General features: G+C 41.1%; 1 protein-coding gene across 2 annotated transcripts; it reads left to right on the top strand.

Moving 5' to 3' along the window:
- Positions 1 to 22,681, top strand: sema3e (sema domain, immunoglobulin domain (Ig), short basic domain, secreted, (semaphorin) 3E). Of its 2 annotated transcripts, none has more exons than XM_079345382.1 (17): positions 1 to 1,014; positions 8,747 to 8,907; positions 9,182 to 9,241; positions 9,593 to 9,712; positions 13,155 to 13,248; positions 13,503 to 13,619; positions 14,881 to 15,023; positions 15,115 to 15,229; positions 15,724 to 15,793; positions 15,880 to 16,024; positions 16,358 to 16,583; positions 16,837 to 16,928; positions 17,357 to 17,398; positions 17,620 to 17,786; positions 18,137 to 18,204; positions 18,484 to 18,617; positions 19,370 to 22,681. In XM_079345382.1, the coding sequence occupies exons 1-17, from the start codon at positions 897 to 899 to the stop codon at positions 19,868 to 19,870; spliced, it is 2,373 nt and encodes a 790-aa protein (XP_079201508.1). In that variant the 5' UTR covers positions 1 to 896; the 3' UTR covers positions 19,871 to 22,681. The 2 variants fall into 2 exon arrangements, with proteins under 2 accessions (XP_079201508.1, XP_079201507.1); XM_079345381.1 differs by having other exon boundaries at positions 18,134 to 18,204.
- Positions 22,682 to 22,773: the final 92 nt, after the last annotated feature.

The raw sequence follows: 22,773 nt of genomic DNA, 5'->3' as shown, positions 1-22,773 counted from the left end.
GCAATTTTCAAGCTGATACACACTCTCTATGTTTCCACGGCACACACACACACACCGACTTTTTCTCTCACACCACAGCATGGCAGGTGGCCTCTGCCCAGATCAGTAGCATGTGGTAGAAGCCATCTTAACTGACTCTCTGAGGTTTGGAGCTGAGGTTTTGGGATCCTCCCTGGCTGCTGGAACGTGAGCAGAGTTTGGAGCTCAAGCTTCACTTTCTTTCCCCAGTGCAGAGAGACAGCACGCCAGGCACGAGGCTCCCTACTCCTCCCCTATTCCTCCCCTTCTCCCACTCTGCCTTTTTTTCCCTTGCTCTTGCTTTTCCTGGGCTACTGTCCAGAGAATGACTGGCTCCAGTGGACTTCAGAGGAGGAACACAGCCTGAGGAAACAGTGCAGGAGCTACAGCCCTGCCTCAGCCTGCAGGGACAGAGGGATTCATTGAGGTTTACAAATCAGCACCTCCTTACCTGTGTGAGATTTTTTTTCTGTCATCAAAAGGACTGGATCTAAACTGGGCATACAGACATAAGGACTGACATATGGACAGAACAGTGGGCACTGCGGCGTGAATGTAGCAACTGGACTTCTCCTCTCCCTGGTTATTACAACCAAACAAGGACAATAGTCAGATCACTATCCTGTCCACTGAGGTGGTGGGTGGATGCAGCATTCAACCGACAGCGATAGGGGAAATCAGAGACTTTAAAGAGGCTGCAGAGATACATCACCTGCAAAAAAGGATTTTAGCCCCAAAGAGACTTTTGACAAATTGTTATAGCTTGCAGAAACTTTCAGGGTGAGACAGTGGGCTTTCCTTTTCATGGACTTTGCTGCCCTTCTTGACGGGACTTGCAGGATTTCTGTTTTAATTAGCGCAGAGTTCTTGTCCCAACTATGATGGAAGAGTGCATAAGGACTGTTTATCTGACACTGATGCTGCTGTATCTGGTTCTGCTGGGTACGGCTCACACAGCCCACAGCATCTACCCAAGGATACGACTCTCCAACAAAGGTAAGAAATAAAAGCGGGTCTTTCTTTTGTAACCTTAAATCTGCTCTTGCACAAATGCAAATGTTCTTCTTTGTTACATAAACATAAAGGCAAGGACAGCCTTCAGCTGATGCAACATTTAGTTTAATGTTCAGAACACTTAATGCAACATTAACGAGAACCAGCATTTTCTGTTCGCTGCCTCTCATGGAGGTTGAGAATAAGACAGGTGTAACTGAGCAGAATGTTGATCATCCTTTCCACATCAACGCTTCCTTTATGGGAGCATTGACTGCAACGTTTTGTGGCAGCACCATATCGTAAATGAAAGTTAGTATTCCAAATAGTTATTGACACCTTTAAGTTAAATGCAAAGTACAATTGTGTTTATAGGTTGTTTTTTTTAAATGCAGAAAACTAAATAAATCCAGAGGAGCCGCATCCTGTATGTAAATTAAAGTTGCTGCTTTCAACTTTGTCATGGTGCTCATTGAAGTTTGATGATAGAGAAAAAAATTAACTAAAAATGCAGAGTTGGATTTTACAGAGCTATCTACTGCTCTCAATTTTTGAAGTTTCATTTTTTTTTTTCTATTCCAGTCTCCACAGTTTGTTTTGATCAGTCGGCCATGCTGGCTGAGAATACACAATGTGGCTTTCATGCCATAGTGGCGGAGAGATGGAGGATTTTTTTTCTTTTCTCTGGGCCATGGAAATAAGAAAGTGATAACTGTTTGTGCGTGTCTTTTTATGTGTGTAAGAGTGTGTTGTGTTGTGGTGCATGCAGCGGTATGTTGTCTGATTCTCGTGTATCTCTACGATGACGATGAGGGTTTTATCTTGTGATGAAAGATGACACTTTTGAGTAAACATCTCTTTTTTCTTTGATCTCTATGGCAACAGAAGGTGATGATTCCACATAAGCCTGTTAGTCATGGTTGAATATAGGTGTGGAATTTGGACGGTGTATAACTAATAAATACGGAGCAGCAAGTCTGCTATGACAGGTTTTCTGTTTTGCACGTGTATTGTTTTCTGTACATTCCCTTTTTAAATAGTGGGCATTTGTCAGGAGCAACACAAGAAATAATTAAAGCACAGTTTTTTTCTGTACTAAGTGATGAGAATAGAAGAGAACATTTGGTTGAAACTGAAAGCTGAAGTAAGAAGGAAAAAGAGATGCTGTTAGTCAAAGTTCATATCGTATATCAAGAAAAGTGGAAGTGGAGTGGAAGTGCTGATGTGCTTAGTAATACATGTTACATCTATATTTCTTACTATCTTGACTTTTATTTTTCACCCAATTCTATAAGTACCTAAAGGGAAAGCTGCTACGTTGATTGACGTCCCACCTATCTCTCTGTCTCTCTCTCTCTCTCTTTCTCCATCCCCTTTTACATGTTCTGGCTAGCACGTAGCGCCTTGCAAAGACAGCAGTTGGATCCTATCATTATGGAATGAAAAACATCTAAGCCTTAATATATGCCTCATGGACTCTGCCGGTGATTTTTGCACACACCCTTAAGTTCACACAAACTTAAACACACACACACACACACACACCTGCACATCTACAGATGGAGTTGTGTGAATACTCCACACACCCATGACTTGGATGGATTTCAGGGAGATGGAGAGGGATGGAGTTCTAATTATTCACCCAAAGGATTAAGAACATATGATATTACCATAACATCTGCCATCACAATTTAGTGTTAAAAGTGGATTATCCTCTTTATCAGAAAGAGTGAAAGAAAACTAAATAATATCAGAACTGACATATTTTCATTCTGCTTCTGGTTAAATAGGCAGATTCCAAGAGTTGGATCAATAGAAATGTCAATAAAATATCAGATTATCTTTCTCCTGGTTTCTAGGAATTAATTCCTTTGGGCACATCATCATGTGTTTCAGGGAAAACCTTCCTTCCATGCAAGATTTATCTGTGCATGCTTTGATCTTTGCTTCACATCACACACGGAGTGGAATCATCAACCAGCTTTCATCTTTTCTCCCTCTTGTCGAAATTATTGGACCAGTGAAAATTACTACTTCAAACCTTTAAAGATGTAACTTTGACAACATGGGGTTCTGTATAAAGTTACAATCACAGACTGTACGTGACTTGAAGAGAGTTGACCCTTTGACTGCACACATTCCAAAGACCATGAACGTGGACTAATGGTCACACCACAAGAGCTTGAATTTTTGACCGCAGTTGAACTCTAGAATCACTGGATTATTTGACCCTTCTTGAGATGTGCTCCCTTAGACCAGAAATAATGATCATCTTTAGGTTACATTTTATCATTGGACACACACAGATAAGGCTGCCTTTGCAGCGGTTTCAAATTCAGACCTGCTGAGTATTAATTCTGCTGCTAATGAAGCTGTAGCACAGCTTGTATGTGTCAAAGTGCCAGCAGGCTGCAGGTAGATTGCCAGGTTTAGATTCACATTGCAGCCTTTTCTAACACCGTCATGTTTGGTTAGAGCTGCAGAGGGTGTGATACAGCAGTTTGCGCATTAGTGATGACCTAATCAGATCAAGTCACTTTCTATCAATCTATCATTGATCTATCTATCTATTTGCTACCTACCTACCTAAATACAATATGCTTTTACAAGTATGAAAGAGAATATAAATCAGCATCAGAGCACCTTGCCAATACATAGGCATCAGTAAGGTCCTTTACCTGCTTTTTGTAAAGTGTCTTGAGATAACGCCTGTTATGAATTGACGCTATATAAATAAAGATTGATTGATTGATTGATTGATTGATAGGTCAACACACTTTAAAAGTTATTGCAGACATTTCATTTCTCAGTCCGTAAAATGTACAATGTGAGCAGGAGGAGCCGAGGTACCTGCATGCGTGCACACAAGGATTACTCAGGTAGCAATTACTGATGTATGAAACCCCCCCTTTGAGCTGTAATTTTAAACCTTCCTCTCCAGACAAGAAAAAGCTCTCTTTATTATACAGCCTTAAAATGATGTTGCTGTAGGTGACTTTCCTCTGGGGGTGAGATGGGGAATACCAATATGGCCTAAAGTTGTTTCTGCCTGGAAGCTAATGTGCAAAGTGAGGAGTCCTATTAAGTTTCTTCCACCTTCATGTGCAGAGACCTATAATAACATTTACCATATTGGATCATGGCCATGGGGCAGTCATAAGCCTTATATCATACCACTGGAAAATGGAGAGGATGGTGATGATTATATAAATCACACCTTTTAGGTGAGAAAAGGAAAACTGTATTTTTTTTAAACCCCTTCCCCTCCACTCAATCCCCAATCTCCTCTCTTCCTCACTTTCTCATTTTGTCTGTGTACACCTCAGCGGCCTCTCCTCTCCCATTGTGTTAGGTGTGTGCTCTCGATGTCATTAATGAGATGTCCAGAGGGGAAGGCAGCTGGTGAAACTCCAATATCCTTTCTGACCTTTTCGCCATGCAGGGACCACAGAGAGGAGATGACTCAAGTTTAGTGATATTATAAGAATCCAAAGTTAGCAAGCACTTCAAAGCATGGAGCTTCTCGGGTGAGATTGCATTTAAAGCAAAGCACCATTTATATGTCATTAAAGAGGGCTGGCTTTGGCTCAGTGGTAGAAAGGTAGTCTCTCTATTGGAAGTTTTGTGGTTTTGTTTCCACTCCCACTGTCCACATATCAACGTGTCATTTGGCAAGACACTGAACATCAATTGATTCCTTAAAGAGTGTTTAACGACCTACAAAATGTGAAAAAAATCCATCCAGTCTTTTGTTTGTTTGTTTGCTCCCATGTTTCTCCACCCATTGAGTCCAATCTCGAGCTAATTTTTTGCACAGGTCTCCCATTTTTAGGGGTTAGGGATAACTCAGGATAACTTCTGGCCAAGTATTTGTGAAGTGTGTAAGTTGGAGTTGAAAGAAAAAATCTAACCGCAGTGTGTGGGCTGCACAGATAATTGTTTATAGAGATTTGCAAAACCCAAAGAGTCTGTGGATGGAAGCTGAAACACTAGTGGACTGTACTACGAACAAATGAGAAACAGAACCATTCTTATAGCAACAATCATGTCACGTTCATAAAGATTCTGAAAGTATTATGCCTAATCTATTTCAACAGATCAAGGTAACGAAAAATTGAATCTAACATTTTGCAGACATTGCTTGAAAAAAAGGTCTTTTTCAAAATCAGATCGCTTTCAACAAGACTTTTGAAATAAAGCCTGAGCCCTTTGACATACAGTAAGCCACATCAACAGCTAATTCAATTGGACTCCAAGGTCATATAAATGCACGGTTGAGGCAGTGTAGTTTGGAACAGATGGGGATATTCTTTAATTAAATGTCAGTCAAAGACAGTGCACTGCTTTTTTTACGAAAGCTTATTAAAACATGCCATATGTATATGTGAAAAGCTGCAGTGTTTGACTGAGAGGTATATACTGAATCTATTGAGGATGATAAAACTATAAACTTAAAGTAGTCAAGGAATTCTTCTAATTTATGACATCAGGCCATCAGGTTAGACTTACACTTAATCTTTATTTCAGAGACACATATATTGCTCCCTTTTTTCTCTCTTAGACACTCAATGTGGCTTTCATTTTGCTCTGTGACATCATTCTCCCTACACACACACGCACACACAAGAGGATAAGGGAACAGGCTTTGTGCCGATAATGACACGACACCCCAGTTCTCAGGCTCCTGACCCCAACCCCAGGGGCTCCACACTCACAGTCCAGCCTAAACGACATAAGGAGAACAGACCCTCTACTTCTTGTGGTCCCTTTTAACTCAAGTTCACTCCAATAACTCTGTGCCAAAGTCCCATTACTTGGATTACTTATGGAGTTAGCCTCCATAGGATTATTGCTTTGGGAACAAGAGGCTGCCTACAAAGAGTGTGATTTGTAACACTGCATATGGGTAATACAATGGTAATAGATCATAAAATTATAGATTTTAATCTGTTTTTAAGATTTAAGTAGATTGTATTTATTTTTTTTATGAAACGTTTCACCGCTGCTAACAGACTCCTGGTGAAAAGTAGGTTACACCGATTACACACACAGACGTGGTTCTCCCTGACAGTTTCCATACATGGATAAAGAGGGGATCTCAAAGTTTATTTTGATTTCACTTCCCCAAATCTTGTCAGACATCTCTCAGCCCTCCTCAGACAGCCGTTGAAAGTGTCTGTCTTCAGGGAGTCCTTTTTTGTCCCTGCTTTCCATTTGAAGTGGGATCACAGTCGGGCTGTGTGTCTCCTTGGCTCAGTTGGTGATAGAGAAACACCGTCTTCGTCCTTTTCCTCTGCCTTCTCTCAACTCTTTAGCTGGCGGCTAAGCAGCCGTCACATACTGCAAATGGTAAAAAAAGACTTGGAGAGAGAGAGGAAGGAGAGGAGAAATGCGGAAATCCCCCATTTCCCTTCTACACTTGAGCTGTGGCTGCAACTGTTTGTTACTGCGTACATAATGACAGGGGAGAAAACCATTGAACAGCAATGTGCCTGCTGATCCGTCTCTCCGTGTGTTACTGTAATCAGATCCTACAATTGTGTTTCATGAGTCTGTAATCATGTGTAATTAAACAACAGCTTCTTTTATTATTTAAGTGATTATAGTTTCTTCCTGTTTAAAGGTGGGTGAGAAATCTTTGCTTTCATTTTAGCAGTTTTGTCCATCTGTTTGAGCATGCATGCATGGAACGGTACCATATCAGTACAAAAAGGAATATACATCCAAAATATCTAGTTACAGTCCTACATTTGTGACCAAATTAGATGTATCTGTGTTAAGTTTATGTGCAAGAGGGACATAAAGCACCTCCCTGTATTTAAATCTGCTCCCTCTCATTATTATTCATGATGACGTGAAGTGAAGACTGGATGGAAAAAAATGTTTGGAATATAGAGTGTTTACTCCATCTCCATATATAGCTGTCTAAATCTGTCATCTGAATATCTGGTCACAGATCCTACTTTATGTAGAGAAGGAGCTGATTGTTTTAAAGCTGGCCTAACATTCATAGAAACGCCATAGTGGAATGTCCTTGTTCCAAATTAAGCTTGACTTAGAGGAAACTGTGAGGAGATAGAGGAGAGAGACACTGAAAGTGTGTGTGTGTATGTATGTGTGTATGTATGTGTGTGCGTGTGTGCGCAAGAAAAAAAAGGAGCTCCAAGTGTGTGTGGATTAGATAATTACAGGAAGCATGTCTGAGCCCTGATACACCACTGCCACTTCCCCACACTTTCTGCGACATAACGTGTCCAGGTCCAATGCTACTCAAACAAACGGTCTCCAACACAGAAATCTTAATAGCAACAAAATACACGTTCACCCACTCCTCTGTGGATACCTGATCCCATATTGAACAAATAAAACCCTCCATTGAGTGGTTGTTGCTATGAGTAATATGGAGAAACGGGATAAACACTCTCTCCGTCAATCTTGAAGCTCAAATACCAGTAAAAATATACAGACGCTAGAAAAGCAAATCATACAATTAACCCCCTGCAGGCCCACCATGTCAAAAATGTCTTCTTTTTGAATCGTTGACAGGTTGGGCATTGGTTAATTTTTTTTTCCTCTCATAGTAGTGCATGGGTGGGCTAATGGCTCCATAGATGTCACACAAATGTAGAGTACTGCCTGTTGTGTATAAAAGTTATCACAAACCGCGGCTTGCCTGCTTGAATCAGTCTGAGATTTTAGAAAGATCTGCTAACACAACCCAGATACCCCCTTCTTCTTTTACAACGACACCCTGTCCAACTCAATCACATGTTAATAAAAGGTTTTTCAGACAAGTGCTGCCCAGAGGAAATCCACACCTTTGAGCCCTTTAGGACGTTGTTTAAAACCTTCATCCCTAAACTGCCTCCAGAAGCTCCCAGAGAGCAACACCCTGTCATGCTCAATCAGATAGACGTGTGTGCAGCTTGTGTGCTTGCTAACTATCTGTTCATCTGCGTGGTTTGTTGTTACAGTGATGGGCATTTGTTTTATGTGGAATGACATATCTATCATGGGTCGATGCTTCTTTTTTGAAATCATCTAAAGCAACACTGACAGGGATTGGAAGATGATCTCAAACTATTGACACATGGAGAGACTTGTTCTGTTTCCTGTTTAAAAAAACAACATCTGTCTAATAAGAAACCATAGGTCTCACTATGTGCATCAAATGTCCCTCCAGGTGATAACATATTTCCCATGACTTTTATGACATTTATGTAGTGCTAAGTGCTTTTACTTTAACTAAACTGTCCTCTCAGTTGAGCCTCCTCAATGTCCAACACTCGTCTTCTATGCAATTTATTGGTAAGCATTGGTGTGTACGAGGTCTGCTTTGAAGTGCCTGTCCTGTTTCAGTCCATCTGCGCTTTTACTGATGATGAAAACAAATGTAGCTGAGTTGAGAGGGAAAGGAGGAAAAGTCCTACTTGAGAGAGTGAGAAAAGTGATGGAAAGATAACCCTGCTGCTGCTCTTTGCTATTCTCTTGGGGACGCTATGAATCAGAAACACATGTTGCCCTTGGCCATGGGAGCAGATGAGACTCGGCTGCATGTTACTGTAGCAGTTAGAAATCTCTGGAGAAAAGGCTCGGGTCTAATTTGGTCTCGCTTAAGGCCCCATACAGGATGAGAATCCACCTTTGAAATGAAAGTCTATCTTGACAGCCAGCTAGCAATCCCTAAAAAAATGATCTTGTGTTGCTATAATTAGTTTATGTTTGTTGTCTGCAGAGCTTTGGCAGCTGAACAGGACCTGGGTGTTTGAGGGACATGGAGCAGCTCTTCAGCCTCAGACCATGCTGCTTGATGAAGGCCATGAGAGGCTTTATGTGGGGTCTAAAAATGCTCTGTACTCTCTTCGCCTGGACCGGGTTAACGTGCACCACAGAGAGGTAGGTATATTTTCATCTGTCCTCCTGGCCTAAAAGGAAGTGAGAGATATTTAAATGAGACACCCAAAGGGCAGAGGTTAACCAAACTGAGCGTGTGTGTGCAGACATAAGGAAGTGTTTGGTTGGCCTTGAACTTTGACTGGATTTTTAATAAGCTGAAATCGGGCAATTTTTAAGTACGGCTCTTTGAACACCTCTTTGTTTTTTTTTGTTTTTTTATTCAAGGTTTAATAACACTGTCTGAATAAAAGTGATATTGTGTGTCTTCTTTCAGATTCAGTGGTCCAGTACAGAATATCAGATCGAGGAATGTCTAATGAAGGGGAGGGAAAAGGTAAAGATCAAACTTCTATGGAAAAGTGATCCTTACTAGGCACTAGTAGTACATCGAAGATGGACGTTTACAGCAACAACAACGCTAATAATGTGAAGTAACTTGGAAATGTTATTGAGTGTAAAATAAATGTATGATAGAGGTGGAATGTTCGATTAAAGCAATTTTAAGCTTGTCTGGGTTTATTTATGTACCCCTCAGTGCTCATTGACCATTGTTTAACCTATGTATAGACATTATTGATGATGCTGTGAAAACCTGGAATTTTTCCGTCTCACAATTATCCCTGCTTGGCCTCAATTTGCCCTGATGACCTCCCTACCCCATTCCTCTCTGTGTCTTGTCCAACAGCCGGAGTGTGCAAACTATATAAAGGTCTTGCAACAGTACAACCAGACTCACTTGCTAGTATGTGGAACAGGAGCCTTCAACCCAATCTGCGGCTTTGTCACAGTGGGAAATACACAGCAGGTGAGTCCAAGACCAAATAATGGTTTTGTGTAACAACAAGAAAATTCAAGTTTTATTCAAAGGTTCCTCAAGCCAGAGGGTTGGCACTTAATATATCTTGGTTATCCCATGGTGGAGAATCCTTCTTTCTCTGCCTTCTTTAAAAACTTGGGTCACTTTCCCATTTGTTGCAAAGCGCTGGCAGCAAAACATGATTGTTCCAATGAAATGTTGAATCTTTCTTCATTTTACAGTTAGTAATGTCATGACCATGGCCTAACACTAAGTACATTTTCACCCATAAGCTCCCTGAACTGTACGTTCAGCTTGGATTGGCACATGCTGCTATAACTGCTCAAATAAAGGGAACACTAAAATAAAACATCCTAGATCTGAACGAGTGAAGTATGCTTTTTAAATACGTTGGTCTTTACATAGTTTTATGTGCTGACAACAAAATAGATTTGGAGTAACACTCAAAATTAAAGTGGAAAAACACACTACAGGCAGATCCAACTTTGATGTAATGTCCTTAAAACTCAGTAGTGTGTGTGGCCTCCATATGCCTGTATGACCTCCCTACATTGAATTGGGCATGCTACTGATGAGGTGGTGGATGGTCTCCTGAGGGATCACCTCCCAGAGCTGAACTAAAGCGTCCGCCAACTCCTTGGCAGTCTGTGGTGTATTATGGTGTTGTTGGATGGATGGACATGGTGTCCCAGATGTGCTCAATTGGATTCAGGTCTGGGGAATGGACAAGCCAGTTCATAGCATCAATGTCTTCATGACATTGATGCTATGCTATGCTGGAGTTTGCTGACAAACTCCAGCCACATGAGGTCTAGCATTGTCTTGCATAAGGAGGAACCCAGGGCCAACCACACCAGCATATGGTCTCACAAGGGGTCTAAGGAGCTCATCTCGGTACCTAATGGCATTCAGGCTACCTCTAGCGAGCACATGGAGGGCAGCAAAGTTCTCCACCAAGTCTCCAGACTCTGTCATCAGTGTGAACCTGCTTTCATCTGTGAAGAATACAGGGCGCCAGTGGTGAATTTGCCAATCTTGTTGGTCTCTGGCAAATGCCAAATGTCTTGTACGGTGTTGGGCTGTAAGCACAACCCCCACCTGTGGATGTCGGCCCTCATACCACCTTAAGGGAGTCTGTTTCTGACCGTTTGAGCAGACACATTTTGGCTTGCTGGAGGTCATTTTGCAGGGCTCTGGTAGTGCTCCTCCTGTTCCTCCTTGCACAACGGCGGAGGTAGCGGTCCTGCTGCTGGGTTGTTGCTCTCCTACGGCCTTCTTCATGTATCCTGATGTACTGGCCTGTCTCCTGGTAGCGCCTCCATGCTCTGGACCCTACGCTGACAGACACAGCACACCTTCCTGCCACAGGCATCCTGGATGAGTTGCACTAACAGAGCCACTTGTGGCGGTTGTAGGCTCCGTCTCGTGCTACCACGAGAGTGAAAGCGCCGCAAGCATTCAAAAGTGACTAAAACATCAGCCAGAAAGCATCAGAACTGAGAAGTGGTCTGGGGTCACCACTTGCAGAATCACTCCTTTATTGGGGTGTCTTGCTAGTTGTTTATAATTGCCACCTGTTGTGTATTCCATATGCACAACAGGATGTGAAATTGATTGTCAATCAGTGTTGCTCCCTAAGTGGACAGTTTGATTTCCCAGAAGTGTGATTGATTTGGAATTACATTGTGTTGTTTAAGTGTTCCCTTTATTGTTTTGAGCAGTGGAGAAACAAAGGTTGACTTGTGGTGCGAATGAAAAAGACAGCATGTAAGATAGGGGGAACTTTTTGTCCGAAGGAGAGTATGTATGACAAAAGCTGCTCATCCATGATTTTAAAAAAAAGTGACACAAATACAGTTCAGGTAGGTTGGGAGAACAGGCCAGGTGCAGGAGCAAGTTTCTTATTTAAAAGGTCATTTGGAATATGCTGTCAGCATGTCAGCTGTCAGAGTGGAATTTAGGGAAAACGGGAGGGTTTGCGTGCATGATGGTCTTTAAATTTGCCTGCATACATTTGTGCGAGCATTTTTGTCTAACACATATCTCCCTGATGTCAAACATGAAACCATGCTAGATGTGTGTCTGTCTTCTTGTATTTGTGTCTGGGTTTCCTCTCTGCTTTCATGCACTGGTGCAGTAGGTCACACCTCCAAAACAAGAAGAACGTTAAACGTTTCTCATATCTTTGGAATGCTGGTCGAGTGATTAACACTGGATTGGTATAAGCAACTTAATCTCTTTCCAAGATTGCCTCATATAAATGTCATACTCTGTGAATGAAATCTCATCTACCACTAGACTCAAGCGGAATAATGTTCAGATAATGAGAAAATCTTTCAGTGGAAAATACTAGAGCTATTAATCAAACCAACCACAGACTAATAAAATGAAGGATGAGTGCACTTCTAGCCTAAAATGTCCAAAAAAGAAAGCCCACATTTCATAGTCTTACATGTAGATTTATATTGGTTCAGCCTACTGTATTTTACCTGTTTCCAGTTTGTCTTTGACAGATTTCATGAAATAATGTTTAACCCTTTCCAGGGCACTCATTGAAATACTTTGACATTCAAAAATTCAACCTCATAGTGTTTTTCAGGGACGTAACATAACTTTATTTCTGTTATAACATTTTTCAAAAATTGTAATTGTAATAAACATTGACAAAGCTACAATATTTGGTTCAAATGCCACAATAGCAGGATCAGTGCTATAGGGTGATCTCTTATGATTGGCTGAGTGAGGATCATATGCTTCTCAACCTTACTGAGGTGCAGAAGGCTGGCCATATGTAATGTTTATGGAAATTACTAAAAATAGTCAATGCATAAATGTATAAAGGGTTAACCCACATTCTGACTTCTGTTACAGTCATGTGCAGGGTGGTAGTTCCAGCACAGTGGGGTTCCTTTCATACTCATAAATCAATATATGACACATCTCTGATCTGCAAGTGACAGTCATAAATACTGTGGTGGACCAAAATATATGAGCTGTGATTCAGCGGGGGGTTTTGGGGGTACAAATGTGTGTGGTTGTCTGTGTGTGTGTGTGTGTGTGTGTGTGTGTGTGTGTGTGTGTGTGTGTGTGTGTTCGTCTGCCACCTGCTGTGCAGGGCAACAAGATCAGGAGAGTAGAAGCAGTGACTCAGTATGATAAAGAGCAGAACAAGTTGGTTTTACAGATTTAGTTCCTCTTATGGTCATCCATCAATCCTTGTTTCATTTATCTTCCTTCGTCCTACTCATCTATCACTTGATTCCTCCGTCTCTTACTCACATCTTTCTATCTCATTGCTTCACAAACTTTGTGTTTGACACATGTTGTTAATGACTTTGCAAGTGTGCATCTTTAGTGTATTTCTGTTTATACATATTTGTGCACTAATAGCTTTGCCTGCATATGTGTGTTTTTTGTGTGCCGCACTTAGGACAGCCACTTTGCTCTGGAAGACGAAAGTATTATAAGTGGCAGAGGACGCTGTCCATATGACGCCAACAGCCCCTGCACTTCAACGCTGTCCAGTAAGATGATGCTCACTCTATCTCAATCACCAGTTAAACTCAAAGAAAAAATGTGAGACTATCATATTTAGCTCGAAGCATTTCAAATAATAAAGGTTTGCACGGTTTACTGACCTTTAATGAGACAACACTGCCATCTTGTGGTGCATGCTCCATATCAGTATTTTGTCAGTGTAAATGGGGGTTTCTTCTTTAATAGGTTTACCATTGTTTTTGTTTCACCTGTGTGTGTGTGTTTGGTGTGTCTACATTAGAGGGAGAGCTCTATATCGGCTTGTACACTGATTACTGGGAGAACGATGGAGCTTTGTGTCGTCTTAACAACCAGACCTACACACGCACTGAAAGAGATGACCGGCAGCAGCTCAGTGGTACGTGTACAAAATGGAAAATCATCACATAATATTTTATATACTGTACATATGGTTGAAAACAGATTGTATTGGTAGTTACAAATAATAATAATAATAATAACAATAATAATAACAATAATAATTATAATAATAATAATAATAATACATTTTATTTAAGGGCACCTTTCAAAAAAACCGAAGGACACCTTACATGCAAGGTTTTAAAAAGACAATAACACATAAACATAAAAAGTTAAAAAGGAGACATTGAAAGATATACATAACAACAGCAGTGGAACGGAAGGAAATCAGAGTGAGAAGGCTTGTTTGAACAGATGGGTTTTGAGACGTGATTTAAAGATCGCTAGAGAGTCAATGTTACGGATGTAAGGTGGGAGGGAGTTCCAGAGGTGGGAGGGCTGAGCGGCTGAAGGATCTGGACCCCATGGTGGCCATACGGGCTGCTCGGATGAGGAGGCTGAGGGAGGAAGATGATCTGAGGGTCGGACTGGGTGTGTTTATGTGGAGGAGTTCAGTGAAGTAAGGAGGGGCCAGGTTACGGAGGGCCTTGAAAGAGAGTTTTGTATGTAATGCAGTGTGTGATAGCGAGCCAGTGGAACTGCTGGAGATCTGTCCAAAGTCTTTTTCAGAACTATTCTATTCACAACTTTTGTCTTCACAATCACAGTGATATTATTATGAACATAAATGTAAATTGATTATTAGTAACTTTTAATGCCCTGTGTGTTAAGGTAGCTGTTCTCATCAGGTTTTACATGCGAAGACATAATCTTGGGTTGCTTTAAGTATATTAAGTGTGCACTAATAACACCATGTCTCCACATGTATTTGTGTTTTCACTGGGATTGCTTGGCAATCTAAAATTATTTTTAATGTCCTTCTATAAATGACATTAATGAGATGAAAGTTCATTCCATTTAATTTCAATTTCTTAGTTCCACGCATGGCAATACACAGCCCTTTACATAAAAAGATTCACAATTTAATCCCAATCCATGTTTGGAAAATAACAAATCTTGTTTTACCTGCCCTCACTCAAAGAAGAAACTAGAGTCTTTACTTCCCCTCCACGCAAAGAGAAAATAAAAGAAAAACACGCTATCTGCCAAGTTCATGCAGTGTAATCATGTTCGCCTTGTACAGATTATATAACCGTTTTTTAAAGGGCCACTGTATGTGCCAATAACTTAACACACCTAACTTTCCTTTACTTTAAGATTCATTTCTAGCCTTTTGTTTCAAAATGTTCCTTCTACAGAACCTACATTCGTGGGCTCAGCAGTTATTCCTGACAACGATGACAGCGACGATGATAAAGTTTACTTCTTCTTCACTGAGCGTGAGGCAGATCCCGGGGGAGTGAACAAAGCCGTGTATTCACGTGTTGGCCGAGTCTGTGCGGTGAGAATGCTAACACTATGGAGATATTTATTCTGAACATAAGCCAGCCTAAGTACTCCTCTCACTTTCTATATCTGCCTTCATCTCTCAGAATGACCAAGGAGGGCAGAGGATGCTGGTGAATAGATGGAGTTCCTTCCTGAAAACCAGACTTGTCTGCTCTGTGGCCGGACCAAATGGCATCGATACACACTTTGATGAGCTGGGTAGGACTTCAAGGAGACTACTTTGCACTATACAGTCTTAGTATCAAACACTAAACTGATGATGGTTTAACTATGAAACCAGCCATTGGCATTAGCCCACACGACTTTACAATATCATTTATCTACATCTTTTTGTTAGAAATGATTTGTTTTTAAAGACATCTAATAGCAGAGATTATAGTTTAAATGTTATCTTAAAAACATTTCCTATGTGTTTAAATTCATCCTAGGACGAGAAAAAACGGTAATTTCCTCTAACAACATTTTTACAAACCACCTTAACAAACCTGTTGACCTAGTACAACAATGTTATTAGTAAATTATTCTGTTAACATGCACACACTTTCAATGAAAACAACTAATGTTTAAAATGTGGTCATGTTCTTCATGTTCACCGTGTCTCGTTTTGAGATCTTTACCATAAAACAGATGTGTTTCAACTTTGTGTGGCTAACAAACAATGGCTAATTTCAACAATTGTATTTTTCTTTCAGAGGACGTGTTTGTGCTCAAGAACAAGGACAAGAAAAACCCAGAAATATTTGGCCTATTTAGTACAACAAGGTGAGTGTTGAATGACATCATCTTTTAATTTTCATTCAAAAATGTTTGTGGTATATTAAATGACTGATGAAAACCATCTTTTACAGTGTGGTGTTTAAAGGCTATGCAGTGTGTGTCTATCACATGGACGATATAAGAGCTGCCTTTAATGGTCAGTATGCCTACCGAGAGCGGCCTGAGCATCACTGGAGTCCTTATGAGGACAGAGTGCCCTACCCTCGACCTGGATCTGTGAGTCTCATAATAAAGACATGTTTTTTTGAATGTCATTACTTAATGCTCATTATGCATTCACATCACTCTCCTTTAGTCTGTGTTCACGCTAGACATCCTCTGAGTGGGACAGTGTAGAGAGCATGTCAGACAGCGCGTGTAAATGTCAGCACTGTTGTAGCTACCTCAGCAGGTCAGACAGGGACAGGCTCAGCCTCACTGAAGATTGTCAGCCTTTTTTTTTTTCTCTCTCCCTATACTGCAAATAGTGCTAGAACATTTTTAGGCCCTCTCCTGTCTCTGATCCACCCCTTCACTCTCTCTCTTACTCTCACATCACCTCTCTAACAGTGTGCCAGTAAAGTGAATGGAGGGGGTTTCTCCAGCTCGAAGGAGTTTCCGGATGAGGTTTTGCGATTCATACGTTCTCATCCTGTCATGTATCGTCCAGTCTTCCCCCAACACCGCAGACCTGTCTTGCTGCAGACAGAACCAGGTGGGAGGAAGCTGACCCAGATCGCTGTGGACAGAGTACAAGCCCAGGATGGACATTACCATGTTCTCTACATCGGCACTGGTACACACAGTCCAGAATTATTACCTATAATGCTTCATCCAAAATGTCATGCAAACAACTGAGATAGTCTGATATATCAGCTCACACATACTCAATGCAACATGTTGATGGCATAAAAAGTGTACAAGTTAAGACAATAGAAAAAATAGATTTTTGCTCTGAGACAGTTTGGAACCTAAACTCTTTGATGGTGACAAGAAAGGTGCTTTTTTAGATATCCTGTAAAGCTCATGATAATGTGTTCTTTCATCAGATGACTCTATGGTGTTGAAAATTATCACTATCTACAACAAAGACACAGACACTATGGAGGAGGTGCTGCTGGAAGAGCTGCAAGTATTCAAGGTAGTCTATGTTTAGCTACCAAATATGAGAGCAAAGTAGACTTTGTAACCAAGCAAATGTTGCATTTACTGTATTGCACACATCTCAGAGTCCACTGTAATGCTGCACATAGACAGTCGGAGGGGCCGTTTAGAAAACACTGACTGCTGATTTGCCCCTTTTCCTTCATATGAGGCGGTGTATTGTAAGTATGATTGTGCAGGCTACCTGCTGAGAGATCCTCAGCATGATTTGAACATATCGATTCTACAGATTGTTCACATTCGAAAATGAGTCTGCACACGGTCTCTGCTGCCACGTATATCTGAAATACATTCAAGGGGGATTTGGAATGGATTGAAACATGTCAGGAGGCCTGCAGTGACTAAATGCTTTTTATCATTCATTTTACATCAAATGATGAACCATTATTTCCTTTTGATTTGCAGGTGCCAGTGCCTATACAAGAGATAATAATTTCACCGAAAAGGGTAAGAGGATTGTCTAAATTTTTATGTTGACTGATCATGCAATACGTTTTTAAACCACAAGATGTTAACATTGCAACACTTTCATGACTTTAAATGGTCCTTATACAGTATGTGTATACAGTACAACGTGTGCTTGTTGATAATGTTAAAATAGTTGGTAAAGGGAACCATCTATTTTATATTAAATACTAATTAAACTGTCTGTTCATTTTGGTCCACAGCAACAGTTGTATGTGGGGTCAGAGGTTGGTGTGGCCCAGGTCAGACTGCATCAGTGTGACCTCTATGGCTCTGAATGTGCTGATTGCTGTCTGGCCAGAGACCCTTACTGTGCCTGGGATGGTCTCACCTGCTCTAGATTCTATCCTGCTGGAGTCTTCACTAAGAGGTAATAGCACACAATGTGAGACAGGAGCCATCTTCTCTCCCTACAGATGTGTCTATATGTGTGTGGGATGCCAGCTGTTCACACCTTTAACAGTACTTCTGTTCCATTGTGGCATATTGCCCTGAATGTCACACTGCTCCGAGTCTGCTTTATCAAGTCGTTATCACCGGCTGTAAGGAAAGTGTCAGCCAGGTATTATGTAATGTCTATTAGTATGCACTTGATCACTCTCCTCTTTCTATTTTTTCCTCTCTTCTTCTTCCTCTATGCTTTCTTTTTTCTTTTGCACTTCCGTCACGTAAAAAAAATAAATATAAATTACCCCATCTCTCTCGTTCCAATCTCAGTAGACGATTCAGGCGGCAGGATATTCGCCATGGCAACGCCGTCCAGCTGTGTAATGGACTGCAAATTGACAGTAAGTGATGTATGAAATGACTGAATGATGTTTTGTTTTTTAAGTGCATATGGAAAGGCTTTTGTTTGTTTGCTGGTATTGCAACATTTTGCCACACAAGCACTGAAAACAAACACCATGAACACTCCATGTGTGATTGCAGTTGCACTGAGAGGATGTGTTTCTGCTGCTGATAGTGTAGATAAGGGTGAAACAAACCATCCAATGTTTATTTTAGAAAATAAAGGTCTTTTGTTCTCTATTTAACTCTTCCATTGACATGTGTGTTTCTGTGTGTAGATGAGCAATGGCAGAGAGCAGAGGAGAGGTTTGTTTACGGCGTTGAGAGCAACAGCACTTTACTGGAGTGTGTTCCCCGATCACTTCAAGCCAAGGTCCTCTGGTTCTTACAGAGAGGTGAAGAAAAACATGAGGTGAGCAAAAAAAAGGACAATCTATGTGTTTTTTGTGTGCCGCACTTAGGGCAGGCACACAAAATGTAGTACAATAAAAGTAATAGAAAAGGTATACTGCAGTGGGAAAGGATATGTTGCACAAGGAAGTTGTATTAAATGAAAAAATAATAATAATTTAGGAACTTTCTTTTTTGTGAACTTTCTAGAAAACAGGTTTTTTCTTTTCTTTTTACACCTAAAGAAAAGTCACGCCATGCAGATAGTGCAAGTTTGACTTAAAGATAAGATTTCTGCAACTACTTCAGTGCAGTTGGGCTGAATGAAGGGGCATTGGTGGCCATTAAAGCGCCAAAGTAATTACACTGTTGACAAGTTTGTGGTTTGTCCCAATCTTGGGAAAATATAGTGTCAATTGTTTAAGTCTGAAATTTCAATGACAATAGAAACACAAATAAAATGTTCCTTGTCTTGGTTGTAAAGGTTTAGCATTCCAATGCTCCTGAATACATTGTGTTGTTTGATCTTAAACATTATAATTCAACACAGAAATGTGGCATATACCAGGTTCAGTTAAGAAATCATTGTATTGTGAGTATACTATCATTGTGAGTAGTATCAAATTACTTCCAGTCCAGTCATTTTTTCTTAACTCTTTTTGTCCTGTGGGTGTTTCAATCAAACTCCTCATGAGATACGAGAAAATGCAGCAAGCCCTGTTGCAAAAGTCTGAGCTGCCTTCTGAATCATTCGGCTTTCTTCCCTCCCTGTAGGTTCGAGGTGATGAGCGGGTAATCGTGACTTCCCACGGGCTGCTGTTTTTGCGAGTGAGAAGCTCTGACGCTGGTGTGTACGTGTGCCAGACTGTTGAACATGCTTATGTGCACACATTATTACGTATCACTCTGCACGTGCTCAGAGGAGAGAGGGTGGAGTCAGCGATACACAGAGCAAGTGATGGAGAGGGAGAGAGAGCTGCAGCTCCATGCCATTCCTTCATTGGCCCTCCACCTGGCCCCAGCATCAGCCCCAGGGTTCTGGTTCCTTCCTCAGGCCCGGGCCCCAACTCTAGGCTGTGGTACAAGGAGTTCCTCCAGCTGATTGGCTACGGGAATGCTCAAAGAGTGGAGGCATACTGTGAGAGAGTGTGGTGCTCGGATAAAAAACGTAAAAAGACCAAAAAGAAGTATGCTCTTCCTGCTGGAGAGAAAAGAGGGAAAGGGAGGGGGGAGGAGAATTCCCACCGAGCTCCCAGGCACACCTTGGACACCTGAGGAGCACACACTAACTGCACATACACACATGCACGCACACATAGAGTCTCAAGGTCAGATTCACTCAGTGTTTGCACCATGTAAAAAAAGGTTTCACTTTGCTTTAAACGAGTGCAGTAACAGTAGAGCAACAGTAGCAGGCTGTCCTACTATTATACCTACATTTATCACTCTCTAGTTGGTATTTTAATAAAAGCAGTGTTTTGCCTTTTTGTGTGGTGTAAACTCATTATCTGGTGCAGACACTGTGGAAGCACTTAAAATGTCAGTGCAGAGCAGAGGCCTTGGTATAGGATGGACAACTGATGAAGCGACATCGCCACTGATCTGAAGAGACAGAATGCAACAAATCAGCTCCTGTGGACTGACTCAGCCTGACTCTGCTGTCAATCAAAACGCACACACAGAGACTGCTACCATACACCTCTGCGCCAACTCTCATTCCTTGACTCAACATGACAAAACCTACATAACTATATCTATTATGGGGGAAAAACAACGTGTTAAAGAAAAGACCCTCTAAGCTCTTTTGGTACGATAACTTTGAGTCTCTACTTTGAGTTCTGTTGCTGCTTAGATGTCGTAAACTGGAAAACATAGTGCTGTTGTTATTTCATGTTAATATAAGCCTTGAACTTTAAGATACTGCTACTATTAAAGTGTGGAAATGTAGGGTTACATAGGCCACAATGCGTTCATTAAGATATTGCCTACCACTATAAGGGATATATGAGGCATGTTTTCATTTTAATTAAGCCCTCAATGAAAATAAATGCTACTTTAGAAAAGTGCTCCGATAAGTGGTTATTGTTGTCATTGTAAGTGTCTACATATACAGATGTGATCAAATGTACCAGCAGTGTTGTGTTATGTATATTTTATTTATGTTAAATTGAGGATGGTCGTTTGATGCCAAGATGGAAAATATAACTGTCTTTTCAAAATGTCACTTGTCTCTGATATTCCCCCAAATGTCCCTTCTTTCCCTTCTCCTCCTTCCTCTCTCTCTCTCTCTTTCGCTTCCTCTTTTTCTCACCCTTAATTTATTTTGTTTGACTGTAACAGTGTTGCAAATAGACTTAATGATTAACACCGCAAGCACCACATTTCCGTACGATGAAAAGAATGTTGGGTTGACCACCCGAGCATGTCATTAGCAAAACAAGCAATGATCCAGCAACATCCAGCTGAGATGTCAGAGAGAGAGAGAGAGAGAGAGAGGGAGAGAGAGGGAGAGAGAGAGAGAGAGAGAGAGAGAGATGTTGTAGTTATTGGGTTGTGATCACATCTTCATCCATACTGTGCCTTATTTAACCACTAAGTCAAAATGTATAGTTTTGACTTTGCTGTCTTTACTAAATCATAATGTGAGAATAACAAACAAACATAAACGATGGTCTCTGTTGCTCATCATTCTCCTTGAATATCCTCCAACTAAGCTTAAGATTGAGAATGGTGTCTGTTATACCCTTTATAAATAACTGCCATTAAAAACTGCCATCTTTCGCCGGTGTCACCTCTGTGGTTTAGCGATCAATAACGACACACAGTCCATGTCCACACACACACACACAGACACACACATGCACACAATGAGAGAGACTTAGCCGATGAGGCAGAAGACAGGAGGTAGAGTCGTGATATGAGCTTAGATTACAACAGAAATCAACCTGAATAAATTGATATATCTTCTCTTCTAATTCAATTTAAGCTTCACCACAGAGGGCAACATAGTATTGAATTTGTTTTGTTTTTCTTGATACCATTGAACACCCCATATGGCAGGGAAAAACAAAATCTAATTCTGCCATCAACCACTGGGTATGATTTTTGTTTTTTTTCCCCACAGTGGGATGCCCATGAGAACTCCACACTCATTCAAATTCTGTCTCGGTTTACCTGAGTCGGTGGGGTGCTGAAGGCATTCTAGAATGGAATGCACGCTGCTGATTTATTCCACATGGCTACCATAGCAACAGGCTCTGAACCAGTTCAGCTCCACTCCTCATCAAAGCTCTCTCGTCTCTCTCTGTCAAGTTTTAACGCTGTTACTCTGGCCCTGGAGTCCCTCCAGCCACTGGTCCCTGTAGCAAATCATATATCAAACTCTTGTATATGAAACTGCTCCTCTTAGTTAAGCCTAAAAGGGCTCGTCTTTTCCTCTGGGACTGGCGCTGGCTTTCTGGATGGTGCTTCTGACCCCACATGCAAATGCCAACTGATCAGCTTTGGGAACTGATGCAAAAATAGAGTTTAAATCTGGAGCTGCACTTTTTTCTTTTCTTGACCACTAGAATCATACATTTCGTGCTTCAAGAGAGCAATTTAGTGTAATGAAATGCTGTAAATCCATCCATTGATCCACAAAGGGAGCAAAAGGTTAAAGGCTACTCAATTAAAAAAAGGACTGCAGCACATTTCTGGTTCTTTGAGAAGATGTGCTTATAATTTCACTCTCTTTCGGGCCTCTTTGTTGTCCCCACATAGCACTATAGTTCTATTAGAAGCCAGTGCACCAGAATGCTTTAATACAAGAGAAATGTCAGATAGGGGAGGAGGGCTAGTGGGGCGGAAAAAGAACATTGGGGGTACAAGCAGTGAACGAGCCTCTGCAACTGGTTTAACCACACATGTGGTCAATGTGCACAGCACTGTAGGTAAGAAGGAGTTCATGTTATTTTGAACACTATCAGTCATGGATAGAAAATGTGTAGAAAAGGCTAAAAGCTCAGAAGATATGAACATATAGATGTCCTGCCTTGTCTCTTTTTTCTTTGATATAAGGTAAAGCAAATCTCGTAGGCATGTAAAACACCCACTGTTCATTTCTTGTTCACTTCACAAAGACTGACCTGTGATCCAGATTAAAGCCTCTTGGAATGACATGGGTGTAGATCCTTATT

This window comes from Symphodus melops (assembly GCF_947650265.1).
Source record: "Symphodus melops genome assembly, chromosome: 6".
NCBI classification, from domain to species: domain Eukaryota; kingdom Metazoa; phylum Chordata; class Actinopteri; order Labriformes; family Labridae; genus Symphodus; species Symphodus melops.
The sequence above is the reverse complement of the archived record's forward strand: the minus strand, read 5'-3'. Positions and strand labels throughout refer to the sequence as shown.